This window comes from Triticum dicoccoides, chromosome 5B (assembly GCF_002162155.2).
Source record: "Triticum dicoccoides isolate Atlit2015 ecotype Zavitan chromosome 5B, WEW_v2.0, whole genome shotgun sequence".
Lineage (NCBI taxonomy): Eukaryota > Viridiplantae > Streptophyta > Magnoliopsida > Poales > Poaceae > Triticum > Triticum dicoccoides.
Window position 1 is genome coordinate 307146784 of NC_041389.1, and position 11385 is coordinate 307158168.

The 11385-nt window shown below is 43.8% G+C and overlaps 1 protein-coding gene and 1 long non-coding RNA gene across 3 annotated transcripts in view; both read left to right on the forward strand.

The window, feature by feature from the left end:
• Positions 1-1612, forward strand: part of LOC119308602 — a 4644-nt gene extending 3032 nt beyond the window's left edge. Inside the window, exons 5-6 of one of the 2 annotated variants that reach the window (XR_005150189.1) lie at positions 350-441; positions 710-1612. This is a non-coding gene — a long non-coding RNA (uncharacterized LOC119308602). Of the gene's footprint in view, positions 1-349 lie in introns of both variants that reach the window. The other variant, XR_005150188.1, reaches the window with a different exon arrangement.
• A 3811-nt stretch (positions 1613-5423) lies between these two features.
• On the forward strand, positions 5424-9763 carry LOC119308603. The gene is made up of 5 exons (XM_037584732.1): positions 5424-5877; positions 6556-6627; positions 7455-7526; positions 8346-8417; positions 9219-9763. The coding sequence occupies exons 2-5, from the start codon at positions 6571-6573 to the stop codon at positions 9321-9323; spliced, it is 306 nt and encodes a 101-aa protein (XP_037440629.1). The 5' UTR covers positions 5424-5877; positions 6556-6570; the 3' UTR covers positions 9324-9763.
• The last annotated feature ends 1622 nt before the right edge of the window (positions 9764-11385 follow it).

Genomic DNA, 11385 nt, shown 5'->3' on the forward strand with positions numbered 1-11385 from the left:
GAAACCCTCATAAGGTGGTTTTGGTTCCACAAAGTTTCACCTTAATCCTGTGTTATCTGTTGCCATTAACAGGAAATATTTGCAGTCTTCCCTCACAGTGATCTCTGATGATATAAGCGGAAAACATAAATATATTATAGTAATTCTGACACTACTGTAATAAGAATATAAACAATATGAATAATAGTATCATCTTTGATAAAATTGCCTGGCCTAGTGAATTCTAACTAGATGAAGAGGCTTGCTAGGAGGCGTTCTTCTTCTTAATGGAAATTCTGGAGTCAAAAGCCATATTATAGAATTTGTAAATTCTCTGTCTTGAATTCTACCAGCATTATTTTTGTTCAAGGAAACATCTGCAAAAGGCGAGACCTTTGCTAGTGGAGGTTTTGTTGATTGACTGAAGTGGACAAGCTCAGTTGATGTCTCTCCAGCTTCCAGGTTTTCTTGATACTCCCTTTACTGGAATGCATGTTTTGAAATCTGGGTGCATTAATTGGTTCACACATTACAGTTTCGTTTCTGATCCTGTTTATCCTACTATTACATTAGCTTTTGGCAGCTGCTAGGATGTTTAGTGCTGACATAATCCATGCTTCTAAGTTTGTTGCTGAGTATTTCAATTTAGGGAGCTGATAATTATATCTCTGCCTATGACTTTGATATCCATGTAAATTCAGTTACCTTCTGCTAACTAGTAATGCTACAGGTCATTCTCAGCCGACGTCCGCATTGCCCATATTTGTTGAGTGTCTGTTCGTTTTGTTGGGTTAGCACTGCATCTTGTTGGTCAACTTTTGGCAAGATCCTGGTGATGTAATCGTTGAAGAGGCTGAAGCATTCGATGCAGTGGGCAGTGGCGTAGCCAGCGGGTAGGCCGGGTGGGCCATGGCACAATCAGAAATTTCAGGATTTACTTTTTACCCCCATATTATTTGACTATTTTGTTCCATATAAACATCCAATCGGCCCATGATCTGACATGAGCAGCCCAGAAACATCCAGCCGGCTCGGCACGAGAGGAGAGCGAGACCAGAGCCTCAGGCCTACCTCGCTCACACGCATGCCACCGCTCCCTGCCTGCTGCCTCTGTGCTTCCCTGCCGGTTCCTCCTCCAGCCTCGTGCCCGCCGGCCGCCGCCCTCTTGCAGCTTGACTTCGGCCAGGCTCCAGCCTCCGCCGACCGCTGCCCTACTGCAGCTTGACTTCTTGCCCAGGCTCCAGGCTCCAGCCTCCCGCCGCTCGATTCCTCCAGCCCCGGGCTCCAACCTTCTTCGTCCGCCACCCTCCGCTCGACTCCAGCCCCGGGCTCCAACCTTCTTCGTCCGCCGCCCTCCGCTCGACTCCAGCCCCGGGCTCCAACCTTCTTCGTCCGCCGCCCTCCGCTCGACTCCAGCCCCTAGGCTCGGTAGGAATTAATCAATGCGGCCATGCGAGCAACATCAATTAGCTCAGGAGATTTTGTTTGACCATCATCTGTATAGAATTGTCTGGTGCCAATTAGTTGTTGGTTTTGTTTGACCATGAGTCTATTGATGTGCTTAACTATTGTCTGTCTATATGATGCTTATTTCGGTTGTATTTTCTGTTATAAATAGCATTGTGAGTTTCTACTTGTGCATCTTTCACGTAAGACAATTTGTATTGTAAATTTGCACATTTGGAATATGTTTGCTGAATTGCTGAACTAGAATGTTGTGAGACTTGATTGGGTTATTTATTCTATCATTTTGCCAAATATTGTATGACACTTGGATTAGGTAGAAAAAAATGTTTGTGGTCTGCACGCCCTTCATTTTGTTCCTGACTACGCCACTGCCAGTAGGCGTTTTAAAAATGAACAGATTCAGCATTAGTTTGTTGCCATTTTTGTGAGTCTTTTTAAATTAAAGAAGACATTAGGTACTGATGATGTTAATTATTTCATTCTTTGAACTTTTGTCTTGTGCACAGTTTTGATGAAATTCAAGTGTACCGAAGACGTTAATTATTTCAAGTATACTCACCCATGTATTTATACAAAAAATAATTTCTATTCCACGTATAGAGCATATATGCCGGTATTTCAAACCCAAATTAAGTGATATTGCCTCACCTACTCGTACCAATTGAATACCACTCCGTCTCGCTAGACCACAAAGTGACATGAGGTCCACGTCGGTCCCGTCTCGTCGCATGCAGGCGCTTCAGCCGATTTTGGACCCGAACATGTCCGTGTCCGTGTTGAAAAAGCTACTCATTGGCTGGACCTGGACCGGTCACGAGGATCGTGCATGCAAGGATATAGGTGGACGTATCCCCAGTTGCCTCGTAGCCGAATGTCCCTAGTCCCTTTCTCATGTCGAAACTACTGTGTGGACGACGCATGCCCGGACGACAGCGACACGATGCGCAATCCAGCCGCTCACATGCGCTGGATGGTAAGCATGGACGGGCTGATATGTGATGTCGTGCACAAATCGGCCGACAGCGTCGTGTGCATAGCAGCTCTCTTCTCATGTCGACCTCATCAAGACTTTGTCTTAAAGTTGAGCTGCAAGTAGTGCAGTCTGAAATCCCCGTACCCGTACGCGCGCACGCCATCCGCATATATTGCTGTTTTGTTTCAGCTACGTCAGGGACACATATATCCTTGTTTTATATGCATGGCGACGTGGACCTCTCACCCACCCAACTCTTCTCTTTTCTAGTATGCGGATATAATTCTAGATCATACTAGTAAGTTTGAAACCCTCATATGCGCATCAGATTGCCATTCAACTAAAACTGGCATGATGCTTGTGACGAGAACTTGAAAAGGAGCTTAATATTGAATATGTTTTAAGAGAAGTTGAATTTTGAATTTTTGAAACCCATACCAGAAAACAACGCTCACCTTCCTTTGAGCAGGGCTTAACTTGGGAAGGTAAGCTGCGCATATTGGCAATGTGTGTGACCATCATCGTCTTCAACTAGTAGATGAATAAAGAGATAGGCACATGCTGAGAAATAAGCTTCTGTGACGCTAAAAAAACGCGAAACTACTATGCAGACGATACTTGCTGGGACGAAAATTGGACGATGATGAATCCATTGGCTAGCCATAATTTGCTCATTTGCATGGACGGCCCGATTAGCAGTGTCGTGCAAGAATCGGCCACTGTGTCGTCTGTGTAGCAGCGCTGCTACAAAAAACGCTTTGCTTGCTTTATGCGCAGCCGCACGAACCAGGGAGGGAAGACGGATTCCCCGCAGAATAAATTAACATTCACCAAAAACTTTCGAGATTAACCAGAGTAAAATATTAACCAGATGCACCCACCACCAAAGACGGAGTTGCGGATAGAAAGCAGATCAGAGAAAACAGTGACCAGGTGGAGTGTGGCCACAAAAAAATGGAACCACGTCGAGGTGGAGTCGCGGAAGCGGAAGAGAAGACCAGGAGGAGCGCCGATAATAAATAAAATACTATAGGAACCGTGTCGAACCTGGAAGTGGGTGCGCCCCCGCAAAAGTACAACCTTGGTCGGGTACTTGCCGCCGCCAGTTCTCCACCATAGAATTTGGTGGACCAAGCACAGATCCGCTCCACTCTGTGTCCGGTCCTAGCCGGTCTCGCAAGACTCCGGCGGCCGGCACCAACCTCCGGCGGTTACTCAACAAGCAGCTTGCTGCTTTGTTTTCTCTACAAGCTCGTAACTACTCCACAGATCCGAGTTCCTGATCGTAAGCTGGGGACTCGTTCTAGCTCTTGTTCCAGTATTTGTTCTTTTATTATGTATTGGGGCCTTGGTTTACTAGTGTAGTAAAGTCAGGTCTCATTAGTAGAAATACATGTAGGAGTAGTACGTGAGTCTATTCAATGTCATTTATCTGTCTGATGAATAATGGTGTGCTAACCAAAGATTAGGTATATTGCCTTGCGAACTTTGATTCTCTCCATACCATATTGATTCCGAAACCAGCCGTCCATGACTTTGGAGAGGAGAATACATCAAGGAGTAACATCAAGAAGTAACATCAAGACTTACTACTACGAATGATATTATTAGTTTAGTAAGAGAGTCATTTGACTTCAGAGTGGAGGAAGTTGTCACATCAAACAATCTTAATCAAAATAATTGATTTCTTAGCCTCCCAACACATGATCACATGCTTTTCCTCCTACCAGAAATATTCACCTCTATTTGGTGATAGATAGACAACACGTCTCCCTCTTTTTAGTTTTCGTTCTACAGCAGGTACTTCATGAAACAGATTCTCTACGAAGATCCACATTATACTCCCTCCGTCTTAAAATTCTTGTCTTGAATTTGTCTAAATACGAATGTATCAAGTCACGTTTTTAGTATTAGATACATCCGTACCTAGACAAATTTAAGACAAAAATTTTGGGACGGAGGGAGTAATAAATATAAACCGAGGACCTTGGTAGACCAATGCAACAACTCCTAGAGAAAACCACGGAGACATGCATTCCATCGCATCACGTTCGCTCCACCAGACGAACATCTCCTATAGGTAGTCGCCTAAGCCGGTCTCATGGCGGCGGAGCATCATACCCACATCGGCGAGAAGAACTGACGTTAATATTTCTGGTTGATAACTGCATTGACAGTAATACTTTGTCTTGTCAAAAGTTGTAGGACGATAAAACTCAACTTATGTGCGTGTCGAAATATGTATGGCTGGTTTGGAGGGTACCATTTTGCCTTTCCCATTCACCAACTTCTTTGTTCTGTTTTATGTCGTAATCAGTATTACCTCATGCCACCACCCTGTCCCCTCCCCCTCCCAGTATAAATACCAACCGCGCACGTTTCCTTCGCAGACACAAGAACCACATACCACCCACGGCAGGCAGCTAGATCCGCAAAGCCTCCACTTGTTAGCTCCCACCTCGACCGATGGCGGCGGAGCAGCTCAACGGCGAGAAGAACTGCGGTGGGCTCATGATCGGCACCAACCTCCGGTAAGCACCCGACAAATAGCTTAGCTGCTTTCCTTTTTTCTTTTTTACGGGCAGCTAGCTGCTTTCTTATCTGTGCAAGCTAGCTCTTACACCACTCCACGGATCCGAGTTCCTGATCGATAGAGCGTGTGCAGGCGTGCCTCGTCGGAGCCAATTGGCGAGATGAAGAAACCCGGGAAGCTGACACACTTTGCTCCATTGGTCATGTCGCAGCAGACTACCAAGGAACGCCTCCCCGTGCTCACCTCCGGCCCGGAGGTATATATTTTTTCAGGCGAATAAAAAGGTAGTATAGCTAACTTTTGTGTTCTGACGATGAGGCTAGGAAAAGGTCGCGAGATTTTTTTTTAGGTTCCAAAAGAATGATTGAGAGACGGTTGGGCTCGCTCATGGTTCTTATCTGGGCCGGCATGTCTAGAACTGTAGAGTCGAATACGGGCCATCCGTTTCGAGGAGTTCTTTTTCCCCTAAAAAGATACGGAGTACGCAGTCAGAGAATCTCGTTCATTCTGCTTGTCTGGTTCGGACAGGTGTCTAGATCTGTGGCGTCTCTTACTTTCTGGTGGGGATTTTGGGTCGCGCGGCAATTTTGTGGATTTCTCCGCCAGTCTCTCTCTACTTCAGTTGCCTCGCCGTCTGGCGTTAGCAGGCTGGACATGCGCATGGATCTGGCGTCGCCGTCCAGACGTATGTCCAGAACCGGCAGATGCGCCCTGTTGGCCGTCTGTTGGCCGGCACATGCGCATGGATCTGGCGTCGCCGTCCAGCCGTATCTCAGGTGTCTGGCGGGCATGGATCCGCCGTGACCATCAATTCCGATGGCAGATGGGTTCGTGATGGTCGGATCCGTCGACCTTGACGGCGTGCAGGAACGGGGCGCCCAGAGACGTCGATGGCGTGGTTGGGCTAGGAGAGAATCCCGACGAGGTGAGGTCAATTCACTTCCGACTGTCGACGGTCGAGCGATCTACTCTGGCCTTCAATTCCGTCGAGCGGTAGGCGCTGCGTGCGCGTGCTCGTGGCTGCCGCCGCTTTTCCCCACCGCCGTGCAATTGCTACTGTATCTCATCCCAGTTGTATACGCATGCTCGTTCACGTTAGTCGTTCTTGATATTTTTCTCGTTTTATCAAATCCCCCTCCCCCCTCCTTTTTTATTGATGAAGCAGATAGAAACCAACAAGCCAAATCCAGGCAGAAGCCTTACAACCTGATCAACTATCTCTACCCCAGCAGCACCAACCAAGTCTGAAACTACCAAACATACTTGCTAGAAGAGGATGAAAGGTTCAGACTGCAGCACCAGCAGTTCAGTCACTCTACTTATTTATTACAGAGCCCCTACTGAAAGAGAAAATAAGCTACTGCTTGAACGATTCAGCAGTTCCATCAATCATGGCTTGAACAATATGTATCTTGGGGTCTAATGCATTGAGGTTTTAACCATTTGTTGTCTGTTCATAGGGAACCTACGCACAAATCACTTTTGTAGTGCTTTCATTTGCGCAGATTATAGCTTGCAGATTCAAATTTTGTGTAATCCATAATATACAACTCACTGCATACATGCTCTTTCTTTGTTTGATTGTCTTCGCTACTTGTCGCAGGGTCTTGACCACTACATGGATATTCCGGCTACTGCCAGACTCGAGGTTCCCACCAACAACTCCGGGCCACAGGTGTCAACCTTCTCTGATTCTCTCTTTCTGATTAGTATGTCTTTCCACAGTATTTCCTTTCACTGGAAAATGTAGTGTTCGTGCAATCTACCCCCTCTGCCAAAACGTCTTACATTCGTGAACAGAGGGAGTAACATTTAAGTGTGACAAACAGTTAAACTAGCCATAGTGGAGAGTAACTTACACTAATAACATGCACATGACCCTAGGCTATGTTACTGCTCCCTCCGTTTCTATTTATTCTGCATATTAGATTTGACTGAAGTCAAACTTCATAAAGTTTGGCTCAGTTATAGACAAAAATATGAGCGTTTACAATAACAAATCTATATGATGTGAAAGTATATTCAATAATGAATCTAATGGTATTGATTTCTTATTGTATATGTTAATTAATATTTTTGTCTATAAACTTTGTCAAAGTTTACAAAGTTTGACTTTGACCAAAGCTTATATGCGGAGTAAATAAAAACGGAGTGCCTCCATAGCGGGTACTAACATAAGTGTGGTGTCATGCAAATCTTCATTTATTAGGTTATAGACTCATATTGTCTTGGGATAAGGTGATATTACATTAACATATTATGTTACCACAAACCTCTCTCTCTTCATTAATTATTTGACACATCAACTTTTTTGCCTACGTAGCATCTATGTTACTAGCTAAGTTACTCCCACTATGGCTAGTATAAGCCACTAATGTGTGAGTTATGTGGCACAAAAACAGGAAACTGGAAATAGCTTTCAGGAAAAAATAAATCATACCCTATACAACTCACTGCACCCATGCTCTTTCTTTGTTTGATTGTCTTCACTACTTATCGCAGGGTCTTGACCACCACGTGGATATTCCGGCTACTGGCAGCCACGAGGTTCCCACCAACAACTCCGGGCCGCAGGTGTCAACCTTCTCTGATTCTCTCTTTCTGATTAGTATGTCTTTCCACAGTATTTCCTTTCACTGGAAAATTTAGTTTTCGTGCAATCTACTCCCTCTGCCAAGACGTCTTACATTTGTGAACAGAGGGAGTAACATTTAAGTGTGACAAACAGTTAAACTAGCCATAGTGGAGAGTAACTTACACTAGTAACATGCACATGACCCTATGCTATGTTACTACTCCCTCCGTTTTCATTTACTCTGCATATTAGATTTGACTGAAGTCAAACTTCATAAAGTTTGGCCAAGTTTATAGACAAAAATATGAACATTTACAATAACAAATCTATATGATGTGAAAGTATATTAATAATGAATCTAATGGTATTGATTTCTTATTGTATATGTTATAATTAATATTCTTGTCTATAAACTTTGTCAAAGTTTACAAAGTTTGATTAAGCTAATATGCGGAGTAAATAAAAACGGAGTGCCTCCATAGTGGGTATTAACATAAGTGTGGTGTCATGCAAAGCTTCATTTATTAGGTTATACTCATATGTCCTGGGATAGGTGATGTTACATTAACATATTATGTTACCACAAACCTCTCTCTCTTCATTAATTACTTGACACATCAACTTTTTTGCCTACGTGGCATCTTGTTACTAGCTAAGTTACTCCCACTATGGCTAGTCTAAGCCACTAAGGTGTGAGTTATATGGCACAAAAACAGGAAACTGGAAATAGCTTTCAGGAAAAAGTAAATCGTAGTAGCTATACAACTCACTGCACCCATGCTCTTTCTTTGTTTGATTGTCTTCACTACTTGTCGCAGGGTGTTGGCCACCTCGTGGATATTCCGGTTACTGGCAGCCTCGAGGTAACCAACAACAACTCTGGGCCACAGGTGCTGTCCTTTTCTGGTTCTCTCTTTCTGATTAGTATGTCTTTCCATAGTATTTCCTTTCACTTGAAATGTTAAGTGTTCGTGCAATCTAACATTTAAGTGTGACAAACAATAGGCCACTAAGGTGTGAGTTGTGTGGCACAAAAACAGGAAATTGGAAATGACTTTTGAGTATGCATTTAACGATATGATTTTTGTGTTGCATGGCTCACATTTATTGTATATTACTCTTTGGCAAACTTAATTCTTAGAGTTCATGACCATTTCGCACTTTGCAATGGATAGAGTAGGTTATCCTTCCTTTTGCATTATACTATAAACAAAGAACAGTTAAAATAGAGTAAGTATGTTGGCCTACCGTGTCTGCTTCACATACTCGTACTGCTTAATGTAAAAGTTTGTTTGCCAACACAAAATGAACGGCATTTTCTGAAACCTCTGACCACTCAAAACCTTTTGTAGTGAGTATTCACAAAGACCATCTCTGATAAAGCTATCGCTCCCAGTAAAAAAATAAATAAATCTGTTTTTAGGGACTCCTATACGATTAAGGATCTTGTATGGCCCTAAGTGCAGTAGTGCCTGGACAGTCAATGCATAGATCAATGTTTATCTCCACATATCATTTGTTGAAACATGCTTAATTATCTCTCCATGTCATTTGGTTGCAGTGTAGTTACTATTGAGTCGAATTCTGGTTATTTTTTTCATGAAAAATAACCAGTACTTGTTTGTCTTCTACGCTGTTATTTCATTCCTCCTTATTTGCAGCGCTGATGATGTGAGCTCTCTGTTGTCCAGGATGGCAACTACGCCAACGACTGTAAGCTGGCCGCTTTTGGTGGTCTTGCTGACTGCGCGACAGCTGTCGCAGCTCTCATGTACAAACCCCCGAGCAGCGGCTAGCCCGTGTATCCCGTGGTGGCAGGAATCGTCACTGTCGCCGGCGTGGCAGAGATAGTGGCCGCAGGCTATGTCGCATGTGACATCCGCAGGCGTGGCGCTGCTGGGAGGAAGATCCTATATGTGTCCGTGTTTATGCTCGTGCTCGGCATCGCGGTTGACATCTTTGCCTACACGCGCAAGTGAGCAAGAAGCCAAGAACCAATCGACGCCTGCATGATGTCTGTGGCAGGAATAATAACTAGTGTACACTTGCATCTTTATCACCTGATACTGTGCTTGCCTGGGTTCGTACGAGTGTACTTAGATGGGTCTGCAGATTACGTTTCTGTATTTCTGTCAAACCATGACACGTTTACTTTGTCGATGTGTGTGCACTTTGTACTCATTGCGGCTGTATTACCTCAGTGCGACATTTGAGTTAATAATATCCCTTTCATTGACATTTGAGTCAATAACATTCCTTTTATAAAATAAAGATGGGTCTGCAGATCTGGTAAGTGGAATTAAGCCAAGTCTGTGAATCTGAAGTTCACGTTGCAAGTATATAAGTCTAGTTATTTCTATATTTTTGCTCCTTGTTGGCATTCGACTCCACCGAAATTTCTCTGCTTCAATGTGACATTTTTGATTCTCTGATGCTCAAAATGCAAATAAGGAGCATCAGCTGAACTATCTATTTCAGGGACATTTAGTTGTCACAATTGTTTGGTCTGTGGTATCCCACTTGTTCTGGTGCCACCTTTTTGTTCTCGTTGATGCTGTTGTTCCTAGAAGTTTTGCTGTCATGTGTTGATATTTCACCAATTTGGGAGGTACCCAACTTGAGTGAGAATTGATGGAGTATATGCAGTTACCAAGGTAGGGTCTGAATTTGATGGCTGCGGAAAAGGTGATTCCATATGCAATGAGTCATTTTGTTTTTCCTAAACTTTAATGGTATTTCATCATGGATATGCCCAACTGGGAGGAGTGGTTTTTTTCTGAAGCGGATGACCAATCTGTAAAATTGCAACTGCTGCCTCATTTGGTGGTATTAGAGCTCAAAGATTGCCTGAAGCTGAGATACTACACAAGCTTCACGTAGTGAGTAAGTTTCATATATCATAACATGATTTGTATGTTCATGTACAGAAATGGTCCCTCATGTGGATCAGCAGTAGTTTCGTCACCGAATTTAGATCTGGTTGTTCACCAGAGACCTTCCTGAATTTGTGTGCTACATTCTTCACTAATGCTTGTTATCTGAAGTGAGCATTATGTGTAGGCTCTCCCCAGCTCGGGGAGGGCACCACCAGCTTGAAGGAGCTTGGATTAATTGGAACAAACAACCTGAAGGCAGTGGAGGACTTCCCACTGCACACTGAGCTCCTTCCAGTTGAGAAATGTGAAGGCCTGGAGAGGGTCTCCAACCTCCCTCGAGTGAAGGACTTGCAAGTACATGGTTGTCTGAACTTGTAAAGGGGCTGGGCAAGGATATGCAAGAGAACTCTTCACGCTGAGTACCTGGGCTTCGAGAGCAGCACCGGGGGACTTCATGGCGAAGACCTGGATGTCTCCATGCGGTCTTCCAGTTAGACGGCACAAGGTATATATGAACACTAAATACTGCTTGGATATTCACTATTGTGTCTTTTGAGTCTTAACCATGTTTCATATTCTCATAAGTCCATTTTCCGCATCAGTGGATACATGCACAAATCACATATTTGTTCATTTGTATGCCATTGTATATGCTTATGCAACATAAATGCTTAAACCCTGTACATATTCCAAAATTAGTAGATGTCCATTGGCTGCAGACTGCAAGCATATAAGTCTGTTAATGTTGCTCTAAGTTTCTTATCTGTGTTCCTTCTCTAACTAAGATGCACTGGAAACCCATGCTGTTGCTTGCATTCTCATAATCTTGCTCTTGCTGATAATATGGGCGAAAGGCGACAATTACAGGGACTACGCTCAAGTACTTGTTCAAGGAGCTATATATCTGAGGGAGAAGCGGGGCAAGCTCTGTTCTCTGCAATGGAGCTAGAGAAGAACAAGGAAATTGCAGAAACTACCACTG